The 20,307-nt window shown below is 42.7% G+C and overlaps 2 protein-coding genes across 3 annotated transcripts in view; both read left to right on the top strand.

The window, feature by feature from the left end:
* Positions 1-20,307, top strand: part of LOC147706602 (poliovirus receptor-like) — a 785,245-nt gene that overhangs the window by 365,981 nt on the left and 398,957 nt on the right. The gene's annotated exons all lie outside the window — the stretch shown is intronic.
* Positions 1-20,307, top strand: part of LOC147706603 (cell adhesion molecule CEACAM6-like) — a 180,433-nt gene that overhangs the window by 118,665 nt on the left and 41,461 nt on the right. Inside the window, exons 5-6 of the mRNA XM_086928419.1 lie at positions 16,388-16,567; positions 16,648-16,736. Coding sequence (XP_086784545.1) covers positions 16,388-16,567; positions 16,648-16,736 — 269 coding nt within the window. The remainder of the gene's footprint in view (positions 1-16,387; positions 16,568-16,647; positions 16,737-20,307) is intronic.

Raw genomic sequence — 20,307 nt, forward strand, 5'->3', positions numbered from 1 at the left:
CTGATCACAAAACACCTTGTTGAATTTCTTGCTCCAAAAGGACATATTTTTCTTCTCCTCAAAACAAGGAGAGATAAAATTAATCATCTCTTGTTCACTATTTAACATATCTTGATCGCTGCATAATGACACAGGATCTTTGGCACGTGGATTTAGTGTGATGCCAAGTTCCCACTGATCATGCCATCCCAGAACATTTACGCCTTTGGCAGCAATATACAATTTGATATGAGCCATTCTACCTCTGAAAGTTAAAGGTACTCTAAAGTAACCTTCAACATTAATCTTAGCACCATTAAAATCATCAGCAAGAATATCAGGTACTTCTATATTAGCAATATCACACACACCTAGTAATTTTTCTTTAAAATATTCCATGGTAATAATGGTCCAAGGCGACCCTGAATCTACCATGAGTTCTACTTGAACAGAAAAAATGTTAAAGATGCATTTAGGTGATTTTTTACAAGTGAACAAAACACGACCTGAATGTACAATAGAAACAACATAGCCTCTATCTAGAACTTGTATGTCTTCTTCGGTATCTGTAATAGAAGAGACCTTTGCAGGAGTAAAGTTACTAGAAGATGGTCGTGATTGTAACATTCGAGACTGATTATTGAAACGTTTTTCCCTGCAAACATTGCCAAAATGTCCAATCTTACCACACACACTACATTCTTTGTTCAAAGCGGGACAGCCTTGAAATGAAGCAATATGGGATTTGCTCCCACATCTATAACAGACTAAGTTATTGTTAAATTCTGTTCTCCTATTGCTTCCCATGTAGGAGGTTTTATTCACTTTTTGTGTGGAAGAAAAATTTTTGTAATCTCCTTTTGGCTTGACAATGCATACTTCTTCTTCTGTTGTGGTTTTATTTGAAGAAGAATTTTGTTTAACCACAATATCCATCCATTTTTCAGATAATTCCGTAGATTTGGCAATAGCAATAGTTTCTTCTAAATTAGGATCACCCAAACACCATAGTTTATCTTGAGTCTTTTTGTTTTTGACATGAACGATTATCTGGTCTCGAATCATTTCATCAGTCATTGCTCCAAAATTGCAATGTATGGAGAATGCTCTCAATGCAGTCAAAAAGTCATCAAAAGATTCATCCTGTTTTTGTGCTCTAGTGTAGAATTTAAAACGATTTAGGGCAATATTAGCGGTAGGTTTGAATCTTTTTTCTAATCTATTTAAAGCTTCAACATAAACATTTAAAGTATCTCCACTTCCAGTAGGAACAGTCAATTGGGGTAAATTTCTGAAAATCTCTTGTCCTTCAGAGCCAATGCAATGTAAAAGAATGCTTTTCTTTCTCTCAGAACCCATGCGTTCTCCATCAATAGCACGCATGTAATTAAAAAATTCTTCTTTCCATCTAGACCAAGGTATAGGTGGATCACCTTTGGTTTGAAGAAACTTAGATGGAGGATCAAATTGCATTATGAAGAATAGTGGTGAAAATATTAAATTAAAATAAACAAAATGTGTAGAACTTGAGAAAATATTTACATTGCATATGTATAAGGACGTTTAAAATGTAAACATTAATGAAATAAACATTTCATAGTAAATAAATACTTGCAAGCGTTCTGTAACTGAAGTTGTGAAGAAAATGCAAGTCGCTTTGTAGAAAACGCCGTTTCCGATGCTTTATTTAATGAGATATTGCCGCTTTGATTGTGGTTGTTGGACGTTGCTTCGTTTGTTATTCAGCGCGTAATGGCGCTTCCGTTGTTAGGGAGCGTGTGATGACGCTTTGACGTCCGTTGCCAGGAAACCAAGGACGCGTTTGTATAAAGACGTGGCGCTTGCGCTTGTGATTTCCGTTGCCAAGGAAACACAGACGCGCATGCGTGGTCTCTTGTTAGAAGAACGGAGGCTTGTCGGCAAACACGTCAGATAGGATTAATGACGTGACAGCTCCGTGTGTGAAGATTCGAAGCAGCGCGGCTTTACGAAGGTACAGCAAGATTTTAAAAGATGCAATGTGGTAAAATTGTAGATTGACGGCGAAATTGTAGAAAAATCCAGGTTTACCTTAAGTAGAAGTCGTAATGAAGTGGTAGAAATAATTTCAAGGTTGAAAAAAAAATAGCAGGCAGTAGATGCATCCAGAAGAGTTCAAAAATGAAGTAAAAATGAATAAAATGGGTCCAAAACTCCGCTCCTCTGCTGGCAATGGCAGGAGTGAATAAGCCTCGTCGCCAAAATTTGTAGAAATCCAAGGAACAAGGTATAATTTAAAAGGTTTATTTCTCAGCAGAGCATAGGGTCTAAGTACAACAGCATCAGGATACAACTGACAATGCAGAGCAGAATGTTACATGAAGAAAGCTCTGTTAAGAACATAGAATACATTATGAAACACAACCAGTCGCATGCACTTAAAGGGGAAGGGAAGAAAAGAGGAAAGATTGGAATGTAACAGAATAGCAGGAGCAAACCCATTCCATGATAATGACCAAAGCCCTGGCGCATACGGAGGACCGTAAAACCGAGGGACAGTACCACCCGGAGGTGTGAACACCTCACTGCACCCAGAGTATATACATGGACGCGCAATCGTTGAAGTTGTTCCTTAGGTAACTTTTGTTACCACGATTATCAACATCCTCCTCACCCCGCGAGAGGCAGATCCCACAAATTTGTGTCCTTGAGCCTCCGCGGCGTTGGCCTCTAAAAAACAGACGCCCGTTCTGCACCCTGCACACCCAGATTAGAAGGTACATTCGAAGATTGACCGCCCATGGTCCAGTCTGTGAGTGAGGGCATGGAATTGCCTCTGACTCCCGGGATCTCTCTGCCTTGCCGGACTTTCGACAAAAGAGGGAGCAAAGGAGAGAGATCCCTGACTAGTGCACCCCTAGGATGCAGGATGCCCGTGGTCCCTGCAGGGGACCCCGTTGGAGGGCAGCCCCGGTAGTACCTTTGAGGGAGCCGGGCAGCAGGACCCTGGGGGCGGCGCAGGCAGGCCGCCGGTGAGGAGGCGTGGCCCCAGGTATAAGGGGCTCCACTTCCTCACCCTCGCCCTCTTTGCCGCTGCTCCCCCCTGCCAGTCGGATCGCCTGTAAGATAACCCGCCTTTTTTATTTGTAGGCAGACCCATCTCTGGCAATGGCCGGGCGGTCGTCGCCAACACCGAGGGATAGCTGGTGGGGGGGAGCTTACTGGAGGTACAGCTCCTGACCCGAGGAAGACACACCAAAACAGCGAGACGGGCAGCAGTCAAGCGGGCACCTGTTATGTCATCTATTATGTCATCGGAATGTCCTAGTCACGTGAGGTGGTAGGGAGGCCGTAAATATAACCATATTTGTAAAGCGCGACCGTTACGGGTCTCAAGGCGCTGTAGAAGAAAGGCCCTACCCCGAGAGCGAGGCCGCGGCCTTGCCGACTAGGCCTGAGGCAGCTGCTGCCAGCGGGACCACAACCCTTCGCGCCCCGCCACACCCCCGTCCCGCTCCCTAGCACGCGAACACCCACGGTCACGTCAAGAGTTGACTGAATGGGGCAAGGCCGGGCTGGAGCTGGGACAGTGCCCCTCACAGGCAATGCCTGCTTGGTGGGGCCCCTGCTTGGGGCAGGGAGGAGGGGGGTGAAAAAAGGCCCGCATTGCACTTACCTTGTGACCTTGATGCAGCAGCTTCAAATGGCGTCAGGGTGAAGGAACAAAGAGGCCGCCAGGTGGGCGGGGAGGAATTTATACCTCACCCCCTCCCCCACCCCTGCCGGAAGTGATGAGCGGGACCCCAAAGGGGTCTCTGGACACTAGGCTGCCCAGTATGCCATCCTGTGGCACTAACGTGGCCGCCCACTTATGAAGGTCCCCTGCGGTGATGTCGTCGGTCAGCCCACAGAGGCAAGAAACAAAAAGAGCCAAAGTATAACCACAGGCAATAAATAACAAAGCCTCGGTGGTCCTTCAAAACCAATAGTGGTCCCTAACAGGAGCAACGTTCTCAGGCGAAAAAAATTAGCGTTCTCGGGTGTGAAAAATTGTAGTTACAAAATGCAGACCCGTATGGTCATGGGGCTTTAGCGGGTTCCCGTATCCTCCAAGGTCAGGTTCTGGAAACAGCACAAGCACTAGAGGCAATTTAGCTTCTATGAGTATGATTGACCCTTTTAAAAGGGCAAATACTGTCCTGAGGAGCCGATATAATGATGCCAACGCTTGCATGTTCATTATGGGTGGTCATCGAAGCATAGTAAGGAAGAACCAAATAGAGTATGGGCAACTAAGCCTGTGAAGTTCACTATTGTAGGATGGATGATGATAGGGAGCCTTTATGTGCCAGACACTAGTCTATGGCATCAAAGAGGCCCTACCTAATCCTACCCTCAGTTGTTCTATGAAACTACACTGTATCATATGCTTCTATGGGGGAAGTCTAATGAGCAAAAAAGGGCAAGACAGTTCATCAGTGTCCCAGGCTCGTCCAAGGTATATCATCATTTAACCCTTGACTATCACTCGTCAGCCTGTTTACCAAAGGTGTTCTCAATAAAAGAGAACTGACACCAAAGTTCCCATAGTAGGTGTGTAGTTGGGTTTGTCCAATATCAGCTAGGTGAGATCATTCTCAGTGTGGGCATGCTCCAAAAAATGCCTATTCGGTTTGGGGTTGTTTTCCTACAATGCAAGGACCTGCGGTGTTCAACAATCCCAGTTCGGAACTTACGTGTTGTCATCCCAATGTAGTTTAACCCTTTCGATGCTCATGACGAGCTCAGCTCGTCATGAAGCACGGTTGAGCTGTGCTCATGACGAGCTCAGCTCGTCATGAAACAATAGTATTCATAAAAGTTCAGCACAGGAGGGGAAAAGCCACAGCAGCCAAGGTGTTAATCTGCATGGACATCTCAACAAGTATATTACCCCTTCTGTGTTGCAGTTTGTGTGTTTGGGTAGTTCGCATCGTGTCCATAGGCCCAGATCAATCTGGCTTGTCGTTATTGTGTATGAGCATACTGAGCATGAACCACATAGGAAATGTCCCCTCGCAGGTGGTAGGGACGATGGTATATTCTGCTTCAACTGGATCTGCTCCGTATGAGGTCTCGTGTGGACTACTATGTCTTTAATGTTCTTACCGTGTTTATATGCAAAAAGTGGTTTGTTCAAATTCTTTTTTCCTGTATTCAGGATAGACCCGTTTTTTGTCACAATACTATTGACTGTATTTGCCTGGTGACTATATGTACCTACACATACTAGTCTATAGTCACAATGTTTGACATTTGTCTTTAGGAGGGCCACTCTATTGTTATTTCTTATTGATTAAATCTCCAGGATATCCTCTTCGAGATAAATGAGTTCCGAGTTTTGTTGCATGTTCTTTGAATTTAGTCACTTCAGTACAATTCCTCCTCAATCTTAAGAATTGTCCTACTGGCAAATTATCCCTTAGTGCACGTGGATGGAAGGTGTTATAGCTCAGAAGGGAATTTCTAGCCATGGGCTTTGTGTAGAGTTCTGAGTGGATTCCGTCATCTTTGGGATATAGCAAAAGATCCAGGAAGAGTAGGGGCTCATTACTGTACTCACAGGTGAATCTTAGATTGGGATTCCTGGTGTTTAGCCAGTCTGCAAATGCATGGAGTGCCTCTGTATTGCCTTCCCAGATCAATAAAATGTCATCTATATACCTCTTCCAAATGTTTTGATTCTCGGTGTATGGATTGTTTGGAGGGTAGATGCATGTTGTTTCAAAATTGTGCATATACAGATTTGCCATGCTCGGGCAAAGGTGCTCCCCATCAAAGTACTGTTAGTTTGCCAGTACAGGTGGTCTTGTAACTGGAAAAAATGATCTTTCATTGCAATGGTTGCACACTCTAAAATGAACGAGGTTGCTGTCATACCCTTTCGTGTTCTGGAGTTAAGTAGATCGCTGATGGTCTTTAATGTGTCGTCCTGCGGGATATTAGTATATAGAGATTCTACATCGTAAGAGACAAGTAGGTGTTCTATGGGGTCAAAAGTTATGTGTTTCAATGTATTCAGAACATGCTTAGTATCCTGGAGAGAGGGTGGCATCTGTGCCACCAAAGGTATTGGGAACCAATCCACAAATTATGATAAAGGCTCCAAGAGTGAGCCGAATCTCAAGACTATCAGTCTTTCAGGTGTCTTGTAGGTTTGTGAATCTTCGGGAGTATGTAGAAATACGGAACTCTGGGGTAGGTTGGTTGTAAAAGCTCTGATTCACTCCTGGTGATCCAACCTGCTTCATTCCCTCTTTCTAGTCTTGATGATTTTCTGTAGTCTTTGAGTGGGGTTATTTTGTAATCGTTAGTAATATCGGTGATCACTTAGTTGGCAGAGAATTTCTGATGGTAATCTGTGCTGTCCATAATCACTATGGCTCCACCCTTGTCTGCTGGTTTAATAGTTATTGTCTGGTTTGATCCTAGGGTCTCTGAGACAATATCTTTCAGCTTTTGTAATATTACAAAAGGGATGTTTCACCTTTGGATTTTGTTGTTCAAAGTCCTTGATTACAGATTTCTCAAAAGTGGCCCCTTCTGGTGGGACTAGATGTAATGGAAGATTGAAGGTGGATTTGTTCCTTAGTCCAGTGTTGAAATTGGGGTCAATGTGGTCATCGTCTTTCTTGTCAAAGAAGAATGACATTCAAATTTTTCTGAAGAATTTAGATAATTTAATGTGTGTGGTGAAATCATCATGCAGGTGCGTGGGCACAGAATACAAACCCTTGTTAAGGATTTTAGGGCCAGATGTAGGGGGCCATTTACCGTCCGGTAGCGGCCGATTTCGGCCGTTACCGACCGGTAAATGGGTTTTTGGGATGTAGGGGACCAATTTTACTGATTCGGTAAATTTACCAAATCGGTAAATTTACTGAATCAGTAAAATACCGAATCGGTATTTTTACCGATTCGGTAACTTCTAGATGTAGGTGGGACTCTTCTGAGTCCCAAAGGCCTTTCAGATTCGGTATTTTAAGACCCAATCCAATTGGGTGGCACAATACCGATCCAGGTGTGCATGCACATCTATGCCATGTGACAGACAGACATGCCCTTAGGGCATGTCTGTGTGCCGGATCACTGACATAATATAGAATGACAAAATATAGACTTACCAAAACATAGTCACCAAAATATAGAATGCCAAAATATCGAATTCCTATCTACAAACAGGTAAGTACAAAAATATCAAATCCAAAATATAGTCTGTAAAAAATATAGTCAGTCAAAATATCGACTTTTTTTAAATGTCTTAAAAGTAATTTAAAATTAATGAAATAATAAATATAATTAACTAAAACATACTTAAAAATACTCAAATAACCTTAAAATTAAGATATAATTAATTTAAGTTACTAATAAAAAATGTACAATATTTTACCGTAGGATAGCAGGAGGGTAACATTTAATATTACCACTCCAGTGAGTGCAACAGTAGGGAAAGAGTTGGATAGCGTAGGGGTAAAAATTACTATTCCCACTCCAGAGAGTGCAACAGTAGGGAAAGCGTTGGATAGCGGGAGGGTAAAAATTACTATTCCAACTCCAGAGCGTGCAACAGTAGGGAAAGCTTTGGATAGCGTAGGGGTAAAAATTACTATTCCCACTCCAGAGAGTGCAACAGTAGGGAAAGGCCGTTGCTGATGGACTATGTATAAGAGCTTGTAGTTTGCATAGGGCAAAGGTGATGGACTTACCTTTACCCTGAATTTTCTTTAAGTGGGTACTGCACGACCCTGATTCGTGAAAGGAGGCCCCTAAGTATAAGTATTTCTGGGTACTCTCCAAGGTTAAATGGCCAAGGCTCCATTTTGCTTTTTTTTTGGGGTAGTGCCCAAAAATGACTAATTTTGATTTAGTCGGGTTTGCCACCAGCCTGTTTTTGTTGTTATATGTTGCCAGGGCGGTGAGTGCCTTTTGGAGTCCTGTTTTTGTGTGATCCAGAATTACGAGATCGTCCGCATACTGCATGAAATGTATTTTGGTTGCCCCGATCTTTGGTGTTACTAAGGTGGCCCCCTGCAAGGCTGTCTCCATGTCTGCTGTGTATAAGTTGAACAATAGGGGCGCCAACACGCACCCTTGTTTTAAACCGCGGTTCGTGTCTATCTTATCAGTTGCGGAGTCTTTTGAAAGTTTGATTCTTACCCAGGTGTTTTGGTACAGGGATTGTATCGCTCTTAACAGGGAAGGATCGATGTTCCAGTGGACCAGCTTTCTCCAAAGGATGGTACGGTCTACCCCATCGAACGCAGCAGAATAGTCGATGAAGCAGGCAAATAAGGGGAGGCTTTTACGCAGCCGTGCTCGATTGATTAGATAAGAGAGTGCTGTGATGTTGTCCGCGGTCGAGGACCCTGGTCTGAAACCGGTTTGGCAGAATGGCAGGAGATTTTCTTCACTTGCCCAGTCTGTGAGGTCTTTCAGAATGGCACTTGCATAAGCTTTACCCTCAATGTCCAGCAGGGCGATCATACGGTAATTTATTGGGTCTGATTTGGTCCCTTTTTTATAAATTGGGTGCAGGAGCGAGCCTCGCCATGAGTCAGGCACAGCCCCCGACAGCCAACAGTCAGAAAATAGGTGGGTCAGGTTTTCAGACCAGAATTCGATGTTTGATTTGAATAGGTGGCCTGGTAGACCGTTAGGGCCCGGTGCGCCGTTTGCTCGAATTTTTTTTAATATTTTGGACACTAGAGTTTTTCCAGGAGGGGATGTTATGTTAGTAGTTAGAGCCGGGTCCAATTTTTGTGGGGTCGTGTTGTGAAGCTTGATGGTAAGTCCTTCTTCCTGGTAAAATGCTTTTACGTGGCGAACCCAGACAGATGCCTCAAGGGCGTTTTCTCTATGATTTGTGCCTCGACCAAGATGACTGATGTAACTCCAGAACTCTTGTGATTTTCCGGGGCTCAGTAGATCGAAAATTTTCAGCCACTGGGCCTCGCAATGATTACGCTTTGCGGCCCACACTTTTATGGAGTGGCTCTCTGCAACCTCTTGCAGTTGGATTTTGTTTTTAGTTGTGCGGTTTTTACTGTAGGCTTTACGTTTTTTGTTTAAGTCCTTTGCACTGGTTTTAATTTCTGCGTTGAATCCAAGTGTGGTCGGAGGATGCCAGCGGATTGCCCTGGGTTTGTCTCCACCTCCCCTAAGTTCTGCCGCTAGGGTCAAGATGATTCCTTCGCATGTGGCTATCATCTCCTGATTGTGTTTACACGGGGGCCAGCCTGCCCACGTCTTTGCCCAGTTGTTGAAGGTTGCTGTGGATACCTGCCCCCATTTTATTCTTCTGGGCAGTTTTGTTAATTCTTGGCCGTCCGATGCTCCCACACATATCGGCTGATATTGTGATTGCACCGATAAGTTCATGGTTATTGTTAAAGCTGCGTGATCGCTATCATTATGTTGGTGAACCATGAAATTGATCATTTTGTCTTGCAGGTTATCGCTTAAAATTATGTAATCGATCGTCGTTTGGTTGTTATACGTGTGACCGATCAAGGCTCCCGGGGTGTTATTTAAGAGCAATGTGTGGGCCGTCGCCAGTTTGTGAGAGTTTAAGAGTTCATTCAGTGCTTCGGTCCCCCCGCAGTGTTGTTTTTGCTTGGTTGAAACCCCTATTTTATGAATGTTAAAATCACTGAGGATAATGCAGTCTAATGATGGCTAGCCTAGCAGTAAAGTTTCTAATTGATTTGCGAGTGTGAGCGAGTTAAATGTATTCTCCTGCGAGTTGTGGTAGATGTTGATTAATAGTATTGGTGGGATTCCGTTGGTCAAGTTGGGGAATTTCAGAATACCCGCCTGTAGGGTGTCTGGTAGATTATGTATTTCCAAAAAGTATTTTTAACATGTAATTAATTACAATTACATTTTTTTCCACCCTGTTCCCCTATAAACCCACATCCCACTACAGAAAATACATTAATACAATTATCATAATTATCAAATATTTAATTAATACAAAATAATTACCAATTAAAAATTAATTGCCAATTATTAGAAATTAATTACCAATTAAAAATTAATTAACAATAAATTTAAAATCAATACCAATGAATGAAAAAAATTATTTACTTAATTACAATTAAATTACTTCCCACCCTATTCCCCTATAAACCCACAACCCGCTACAGAAAATAAATTTAGAAAATTAACATAATTAACAATTAATCAATTAATACAAATTAATTGGCAATTAATAAAAATTAATTACCAATTAAAAAATAAAAATAAATTCAAAATGAATACCAATAAATAAATAAAAATATTTAATTAATTAAAATTAAATTACTTCCCACCCTATTCCCCTATAAACCCACAACCCGCTACAGAACTAAAAAGCAAAATTTAATTAACAATTAATAATAATTGCTAAAAATTAATATTTAATTTAATATAACTAAATTACTTCCCACCCTATTCCCCTATAAACCCACAACCCGCTACAGAATAAATTATGCAAAAATTAAATAACATAAAATTCATTACTTAAAATACATTAAACATACATTACAAAAATTAATATACACTTTTCACACATATACTAACATACAAAACACTTTAAAAAAATTAATATTATCAAAAAATTGATATATTTAATGCCTATATTGTATACTTCGATATTTTGACTTCTATATTTTGAAAATCGATATTACTTACCTTAAATTCGACATTTTTAACCACTATATTGTGTCCATTCGATATTTTGTCCATTCTATATTTTTACTTCGATATTATGTCCATTTTATATTTTGGAATCAATATTATGACTGTTTACCCTGTGTGCCACATGGCACACATGCCTGTATTTGGGGTGCTAGAGGGTGTCAAAGTGACACCCCCTGCACCCTTGCTGGAATCGGTATTTACCCGATTCGGTAATGCCCATTGATTCCTATGGGCTTCAATGCCCATAGGAATCAATGGGCATTACCGAATCGGTATTTACAGAATCGGTAAATACCGAATCTTAACGGTATTTACCGATTCTGTAATACCTACATCCCCCTCCATTTTACCACTCGGAAAAATTCGGTATTTAAGAAGTAGTAAAATATAATTACCTACATCTAGGCCTTAGTCTCTAGAGGGGTCAAGGTTTGCTGGCTCATATTTACTGTTTGGTTGGCGTCTGGCATGTTGTGGGTGGTGGGTCTTTGGACATGCTCCTCGCCACCCGTTGTTCAATTGCTGTGTCCAACTGTACGTTTAATTTCTGCTGATCTACCCGGTCTGCTTCTGTTGCGCTGGTCCCTCGTCTTCTTCTTCTACCTCTGCCATGGCCCTGCCCCAAAAAAGGCTGATAACCCATGCCCTCAAAGGGGGGTGGTTGAAATGGTTGGACCGGGTATCCCAAGGGTTGTGGAGGCCACCACGGGGTGGGCAGTGGTGGCGGTTGATTTTGCACAAATAAAACCTGTCTCTGTATTGTCTTGGTCTCGGTCTAGATGGCTCATTCGAGCCATTAGAGTCTGAATCATCTGTGTTACTCCATCTTCTGAGTTGGAGTACCACTCATCAGTTCCTTGACGCCATCCCTTGGTTCCATTCTTAATGGTCTTTTTCAGTACTGTTGTTGTGTAGTCATCTCTGAGGTTTGGATATACCCTTTCATGTGTAAACCGTTCCATATCTTTCTTCAGCTTGTTGATTTCGTGTTTAAAATTGTTTCCCTTGTCTCGCTGAGGGTTTTGTTGACCTCCTCAAGTTTCTTTTTAAATGCAGCCAAGGAAATTGTGCACTTAATTTGTGATTCCAGTTGTTGGATTTCAATGAACAACACTTCTGCTGTTTCCTTGGCTGTGTTTATCAAAGGAATTAGCCAATCCCTTGTGCATCTCTGTTAGAAATGGGGTCTCTAGTTGGCAAGGGTTTGCACCTTTGTCCAAGGAGGGACCCTTCTTCCTGGTCAGGATAAGGGAGTTGCACTCCTAAAATAACCCCTCCTCACCCCCTTGGTAGATTGGCATGAGCAGTCAGGGTTATCTTAGAGGTAGTGTGTGAAGCATTTGCACATAACCAATAGTAATACAGTGTAGGCCCTACAAAAGGGCAACACACCAGTTTAGAAAAATATCCAATATTTTTATATAGTTAAGACAAGACCAAAAATGATAAAAATCCGCATTGCAGTACTTAGAAATCTAAAGGGGGCTATCACGCCATTGTGGACAAACAAATCCAAACAGTTCTGGCTGACTGTGGGGTCGCGGACCAGCTACGGGGTAGGGAAGACCTGCAAAACAGTACCTTTAGAAATGCAGGGCATCGGCGACCTCTCGTTGAGCTTTCGAAAGCACGGCGTCCGGAGGCGTCGGTTCCGGAGGTCGGTGCAAGAGTCTTCAGGCCCTTGATGTCACATGCGCTGCAGATCGCACTCCTCGCGGTTGAAGCCAGGAGCGCTGGTGTCGGCAGGCGTCAGGTCCTGCGGTGCGAAGTGTAGTGATGCGCCGTGCGATACCCTCAGGTCGTGGTGCGAGCAGTGGTCGGTGGCGGCGTCAGATGTGTCGTCTGTGAGACCAGGGTCACTGTGCGAAGTGATGCGGTGCTCGTCGCAGGGCTGGTAGGTCATGGTGCAGGCACCGGCATCATCATTGCTAAAGCGCTGTTGTCAACTGACGACCTGGAGTCGATGGCGCCGGCATCGATAGGCCAAAGCTGCAGTGCGGGATGATGGTGGTGCATCGTGTAACCTTAAGGGCGGTGCCTTCGAACCACAGTGCAAGCAGCAGCGTTGATTTTGGCATGGAGTGTCATTTTTGGGGATAACCAAGGCGGCAGCGTGAAGTGACGCAATGCAGAGTGCGGTGCTCACAGGTCGCGTTGCAAGTAGCGGCTCGGTGGTGTCATCAGCAGGCTTTGACGGTGAGGCCAGGGTCGCAGTGCCGTGTTGCGGCGGTGCCCTCTGCGGTTCCTTCAGCACATGGAGTAGTCAGCGGCGTCGTAGACGGTGAAGAGTTGCTTTTTTCTGTTGCAGCACAAGACACACAGTCCCCAGTGCTGAGGGCAGAAGAACTTTAAGTCTTTGCTGTTCCTGAGACTTCTTGAACAGGGGGCAAGCTCTACCTCAAGCCCTTGGAGTTACTCAAAGAAAGAAGTAGTAGAAAGTTCAGTCCAGTACTTTCACTGCCCAAGACAGAAGCAGCCACTGCAGGCCAACACAGCAAAGCATTCAGCAAAGTGGAAGTTCCTCCTCACAGCTTCTCCAGCTCTTCTTCTTGGCAGTCTTCTTGGTCCAAGGAGTTCTAAAATGCAGGGGTCCGGGCCTCACGATTTATAGCCCAAACAAGGAGGGTCTGTGCCCAGCAAAAACCAGTTCTGACCTCTCTGGGGTGGCTTCCTGGCAGGAGGTCGAGACAGCAATGTCACAGGCAGACCAGGCCCATTCAGGTAAAAGGAAATCTCCTCCTCATAGTCTAAATGCAGCCCTGGTCTATTCAGCCCTTTCCTGACCCACCAAGACTATCTGGAGCCACTGCTCCTGCCCAGCCCCTGTCATACAAAACCCAGACAGTCAATCCACAAACCCAGCAGAGGCCTATTGGATGGCTGAGCAAGAAAATACCTACTTTCTAAAAGTGGTATTTTCAAACACAGAATGTAAAAATGACCTTCACTAAAAGATGCATCTTTAGATTCTGAGTTCAGGCATATTAAACTTTATTTTTCTACCTTGTTCCCAGGGCCAGTTATGTTTATAAGTTGTTATAAACAAGCTCCCCATTCTGTCCTATGTGAACAGGTAGCCTTGCAATGGTGAAAAACGAAATTGGCTGTAATTCACTATCAGGACATGCCACACACACCAGGGCATGTTCTACCTTTCACATACACTGCACCCTGCCCACAGGAGTATGTTGGGCCCACCTTAGGGGTGACTGATGTGTAGGAAAAAGGAAGGTCTTGCAAGTGGGTACAAGTCGACATAGCAGTCCCAGACTGCAAGCAGGTTCTACAATGACAGGCCAGAGTTACACTTACAGGCTGCTTGTGTGGGTGGCACAATCCAGTGCTGCAGCCAACTAACAGCATTTGGTTTACATGCCCTGGCACACTCAGTGCACTTTACTAGGGACTAACAAGTAAATCAAATATGCCAATCATGGAAACACCAATCCATTACACAGTTTACACCAGGAGCACTTGCACTTTAACACTGATCAGCAGTGAGAAAGTGCACAGAGGCACAGAGTAAAAACCGGGAGGTCAGAAAGCATAAACTCAGGGGAAACACGCCAAAAGATGCCAAGTCTAACAATCTCCATGACACCAGGGACCAATTCTTCTTGAAAACTTTATTGTATAGAAACAGTCTTGGGGCGTTAACCATAAGTCCATGAGGGGCTATATTGCCTCTTAGATACTCAGTAAGGATTGCTTCATGCATCATGATGCATGTGTGTTGTTTCTTCAAACCAGACAGTTTTGTCCTGCTACAGTTGGATTGGTCTCAAATGCTAGGAGTCTGTAGGATACGTTGTATCATCTCCTCATCAAAGGCTAGTCCTGCACTTTCTGCCATGATGTTTAACATGTTTAAGTGTATGTTGTGGTGTGTACTCGATGGACCTGACAGTCACGAGACGGCTCTCAGAATGTGAGCCGAAATTCCAGACAGAAAGAGATAATGTTGTATAAAGAACTCCAGAGGCCAAAATGATCCATGACCAAGGGTCGTACTCAATTGCATTCACATTGGGAATTACGGGATTGACCTAACCAGCTACGTACTAATCCCACGATTAGATAAATTCACACTTAAGTACGTCCGGTGTAATGATATTCAGAGGGCTAGAGGCTAGTATACTACCTTGAGATATGCCCTGTCAGGAATAATAAATTGGTGTGTGATGTGGTGAAATTGTTTTGATTGATTGGGGTGACCATATAACAATGGCAATTTTCTGCACAGACCTGAAAAGGACAGATCGCAATACAGAAACAGTCCCACTGATGCTTGCTTAGGATAGTTCAACAGAGCAGTCCAAGTGTTGGAAATTGGGTTGTTGATTGACTGGAGTGGAAGCCCCACTAAACCACTAAAGTCACCAAATTAACCTGTGCTTAATTTTCTGGTAACCAGACACAAAAGAAGACATGCTTAACTTAAAGGCATTGTGTAACGTATTTATGCAGCACACAAACAGTAATAAAATGAAACACAACACCAGGGATGGCTCCTATATAGGGTCAGAGGAGAGTTGCCCGACTAGTTTGGGCTGCCAACACCCTTGGAAAATAAAGCAGGTTGAATGATTTATTGTATTTTCTGTTTTTTTAATATTTTTGGTGAGGTTATGTTTGTTCCCTGACAGTTACTCTAATCAGATTTGCAGCTTTGTCCTTACCTCACTTGTCACTTGCACCATTCTCTTATCTGCACAAGTATGATAGTGAACAATAGCTTATGGGTTACACCCACATATAATGTAAATAGTGCTGATAGTTCCTCTGTACATTTTCTTCAAAATATAGACCGCCTTTTACATATCCAGAAAAACATTGATATCTCCTTGTTTCTTCGTTCCTTTAACTATTGTGCATGTTTTTCATAACTGTCCATGAATATTACCTGTTGAGACATTGCTGTATGCTATAATACAAGTTACCCAGGTCTCAACTGGGTTTATGGGTAACCTCCTGTGCTGTTTTACCACATATCAGATTTACTGCACAAAATAAGGGTTCTTTTGTCATCAGTTTTTCTAGATAAGGATTTTAGCTCCCAAAGTTTATTTATGGATCCTAGAAGCATATATCTTACTGCATTGCATATTCTATTTAGTAATGAAATGTGGCCCAAGATGGGATTCAGACTTGTTTGTTGCTCATAAGATCAGTATATTTGATTTTGTGAACCTCAATTTTCTTACTTCATACAAATATATATATAATCCAACCTACAATGTCTATAAGTTTTGATTAACTCACTATATGAGTTATTTTTAATTTGGTGAGAAGGTTGGACAGATTTTTATAGTATAATGTTAGTAGCAGTAATTATTCTGTGCATTTTACTCCTCAACCCACCACTGAGAACGCATAGCTCTATATCTAATAACAAATTTTAAAAAGAGGTTTGCATTGTAGACATTGCCATTGAAGGAGGTATGGTATTGTATCTGCAGTTCTGCTTGAAGGCAGAAGGAAGAACAGGGAATAGACTTAACCCCATCTCTCACCTTCCTTCTGACAAGTTTTGGATGTCTCTATAGAGTTCTTTTTCCATCCTGAACATGAAGTTAGAATATTGTCCATAACCAGAAGTTGAGGAAAGTTAGCTGATCTAGACATTGCAGACAATGTTCTCTAAATGTGGAAAATCCGCAAAAGCTCTCAGTTGAGGCTCAGCACACTCATTGCTTCCTTTCATCTGCAGGAATGGACTTTCCTCCTGCAGCCAGCCCTTACCCCTGCCAGTGCTCCTGTTCCTGCTCCTGCCCCAGCTGGTTGACCTACCTGGGCGTGGCCTGTGGAGTTGTCCTCGGTGCTGCTATAGTTGTTGCTCTTGTGGTTCTACGTTACGAGAGGCGACTGTCCCAGAATCGGTCGGATAAAGGTAGAAGATCTGGTGGGCCTCATTTCATATCTTTGGAGATGATATGGAATACTAATGTGTTTCACACACTGTTGTTTCAGGTGAACCCACATATCAGAATTCAAACAACGTCCTGAACCCTGAAACCCACAGCGAGAGCATGAGTAAAGGAATCTCAGGGCAGACTGTGGTGAGTAGCAGGAAGTCACAATTCTTAGATGAATGGAAACACTGTATTCATAGTGCATCCATTTCATTGCTATGTTTTTTTCGCTATGACTGGGACAAGCACTTAAAACTGAAGGCAAGTAAATGTTCAAGTTCCTTGCTGTTCCTCAAATTTTCTAGGCACCATTGGTGGTGCCAATTTCTCACCTCAATTATACAAATACTTCTTATCTAACAGTATGCAATTTCCGGGCTGCATGTTCAGTTGCTCGGGGGCATCTGTTGTTCTTCATGTTTGACTATGGGCTGTGCTCCCTTGGCTGCTGCCGGTTGTCGGACGACTTTATACCAGTTCAGAGCAGGTGTTAAAATCCTGCTGCTAACACGCCTTATTGCATGTTTTGTGATCTTATCACCAATCTGGCTGGTCGTTGAGAATGTTGAGGTGTGGTGTTGTTGCAGCTTTTGGCACGGGAACGCCTACTCTGCATTTCATTAGTGATAGTTGCCGGGGTCATCCGTGGTGATGTATTTTGAGGATACTATAGTCGGAAAACTGCTGATATGGGCTGTTAGCACCAGCTTGTGAACGGGGCGGTAAATTTATCACGATTTTGGCTGCGATAAAGGGCTGATGACTCGGTGATAGCTCCTTAAGAATAAAGAAAAAAGCTTTTTTAAAGGACATATTTGTAAAGTGCAAATATTAGTGAGAAAAATATTTTCATGGACATAGAAATTTTGGTGCAAGCATTCATCATGATAATGGACTCTTACACCAAAAACTGCAGTTTTAAAATATATTTTCAAGTGTTAATCCAGGTGTGTTTATTTTAACTTGATGCATTACACCTTAAAATGTTTTAAAGTAAATTAAAATGTATTTATACAGAAAATGCACTAGACAAGGGACGTGTGGCAATAACCGCTTGACCGCGGTGCGAATTCCGCCGCGGTGCTGGCGGAATAATGAGTGGGCGGGGTGCGGCCGGCCCCGGCCATCCTCCTCACACGCCCACTGTGACATCCGATGCATGGAAGGGGTTAATTAACATTTAGGTGGGTTTTCTTTATATGTTTTTTATTTTGTATAATTCATAGAGAGGAGATGGCAAATGCAAAAGCAGCATAAGACTGTTTATAAAAAAAAACATTTTGTGGCCAATATTTCCATAAATATAACTAATTAAATTCATACGAGGGTGACTAGCAACCATAATCTCAAAAACAACATTTGATATACCAAACAGAAACAGAGAGCAATATCATTTAAAATACAATACAGATGAGAAAATGATAGGAAGAAAAAAGAATAGCAGGCCAGGTCTCTTATACATCCTATAGTGCAGCAGCCAGTAACATTATTATTCACAGTGTGCAGATTAGTCATCATGGGCAGTGCATTAGCCCAAACAGTAAAGGGACCCCAGATCTTCTTCCCTTTAATTCTCCCTTTTTTGCCTCTCCGGTCAGAGAGAGCTTTTTGCAGATTAAATATGCGTAGTAAGTGACCTATCCACTGTTGAAGAGTTGGGGGGGAGGGGTCTAACCAGGCAGAGGCAATGCATAATCTGAGAACTAACTTTGCTATAAATATAAATTCTTCACCAGGTCTCCCATCTTGTTCGGTTACCCCTAATAACATGAGCTGAGGTAAAAGCAAAACATTACCCTTCAATACACGCCGTAAAAGGCCAGATATTTCTTGGCCCATTAGTTCTAAACTAGGGCATGTAGAGAAGATATGAACCACATCCGCCCCATATGCCTTACACCTAAAACACTGAGTCCCTTCCAAACCACCCAACTTAACAATTTTAGCAGGCGTAATATGCAAAGCAAAAATAGTTTGTAATGTTGTGGCCCCAAATTGGTGGAGCATAATACAGAATTACCCAACTCCATTGATTTCACAAAACAAGGGACAGGGACATCTAGCCTGTCCTGCCATTTCAGCCCACGCTTTTCTAGATCCTCATTGACTCCTTCCAACAAAGAACTATACAGTTGTGAGATTGAAGATCCAGATACACTAATTAATACCTCAATCAGAGGCACCCGGTGCAAAGCCCGCTATACTCCCAGCTTTTCTAAGAAGTAAGTCCCTTATTTGTAAAAATTTAAAACAATCCTGATGACCCATGTTAAACCTAGCCATAGCTACCTCAAAAGACGCAATATGGTCCCCCATTAAAAGATCCCCTATCCTGTAAAAGCCACCTTTCCCCATCTTGCCAGGCACTCGCCTTGCACAGTCTTCGCGAGCGGGCATTGCCAATCAACGGGGTATATCTACTAAGCCTGCCAAGCCCAAGTTTTTTCTGAATCCCCACCCAATTACGAAATGCCACTATTAAAGTCTTAAACCAAGTTTTTTTTAAAGTAACTTGATTCATAGATTTTTAACAGGCAGCCATTGGCCAGTGAGCCAATCAGATTCTCAAAAATTGACGGGACAAAATTAGGATTGCTTGCTTCCCTTGTCCTAATACCAAAAAGAGGCTAATAATATTGTTAAGCTGCGGCTAAATAGTATCATTTAAAGTTAGGTAGCCCAAGACCGCCCCTATCCCTTGTAAGTGATAAATATGAATTGGATCTTCACGTCCGCTTATAGGGCCAGATGTATCTAGCAACCTCCCTCTCAAGTTGCCTAAACCAATCATTATGTATTTCAAGGGGGATCTTGCTGAATATATATATAGTAGTTTGGGCAGAATCGTCATTTTAATCAAATTACATCCACCGATTATAGACAATTTTAGATTGTCCCATCGCAGCATATCATTCTTAATTTTACCCATTATAGGAGTAAGATTTATATCAACAATATCTTCCACCTTTGCCCTGATAAGTATACCTAGATATGTAGCTTCCTTCAGAATCCTGCTATCAGAGCAAAGGTAAATCTATTTATTAAGATCTGAGTTTTTGCTCTATTCAAAAATAGCCTGATTGTATACCAAAGTTTTCGGCCACAGCTTCTTCTGCGGCCATCGCTCTGTCGGGTCAGAGGTAATGATCGCAATGTCGTTTGCATAAGCCAATAACTTTGTGTCCCAACCCTGTAACCTTAATGGGAGAATATCTGGGGAGGCCTCCAGGCGCCTATATATAATGTAAATACCAGGGGAGAGGAAGGACATCCCTGCCTGGTTCCCCTGCCTATTGAGAATGCCCCAGACTCTGATCCCATGATTTGCAAAAGGGATCAGTATAGGTTTAGTATAGGTTTAGTATAAAAAACCTGCTTAGCTCTAATAAACCCGGCTCCTAGGCCATTGGCTTCCAAACACCTCCAGAAATAGCTCCATGACACCATATCAAAAGCCTTCTCGGCATCTAAAAAGGCAGCCCACATAGGTTTCATAAGACCCTCCGAAGCATCAAATAGTGAGATTACCCGTCTGACGTGATTGTCCGTACCTCTCCCCTGAATAAAGCTGTGTTGCCAGACTGTTACTAACTGCTACATGACCTTATTAAGACAAGAGGCAAATATCTTAGAATATAACTTGGTGTCACTATTTAATAACATTATTGGCCTATAGGAAACCCAAGTTAATAGGATTGTTGCCTTTCTTTAAAAAGAT

This window comes from Lissotriton vulgaris, chromosome 7 (genome assembly GCF_964263255.1).
Source record: "Lissotriton vulgaris chromosome 7, aLisVul1.2, whole genome shotgun sequence".
Taxonomy (NCBI): domain Eukaryota; kingdom Metazoa; phylum Chordata; class Amphibia; order Caudata; family Salamandridae; genus Lissotriton; species Lissotriton vulgaris.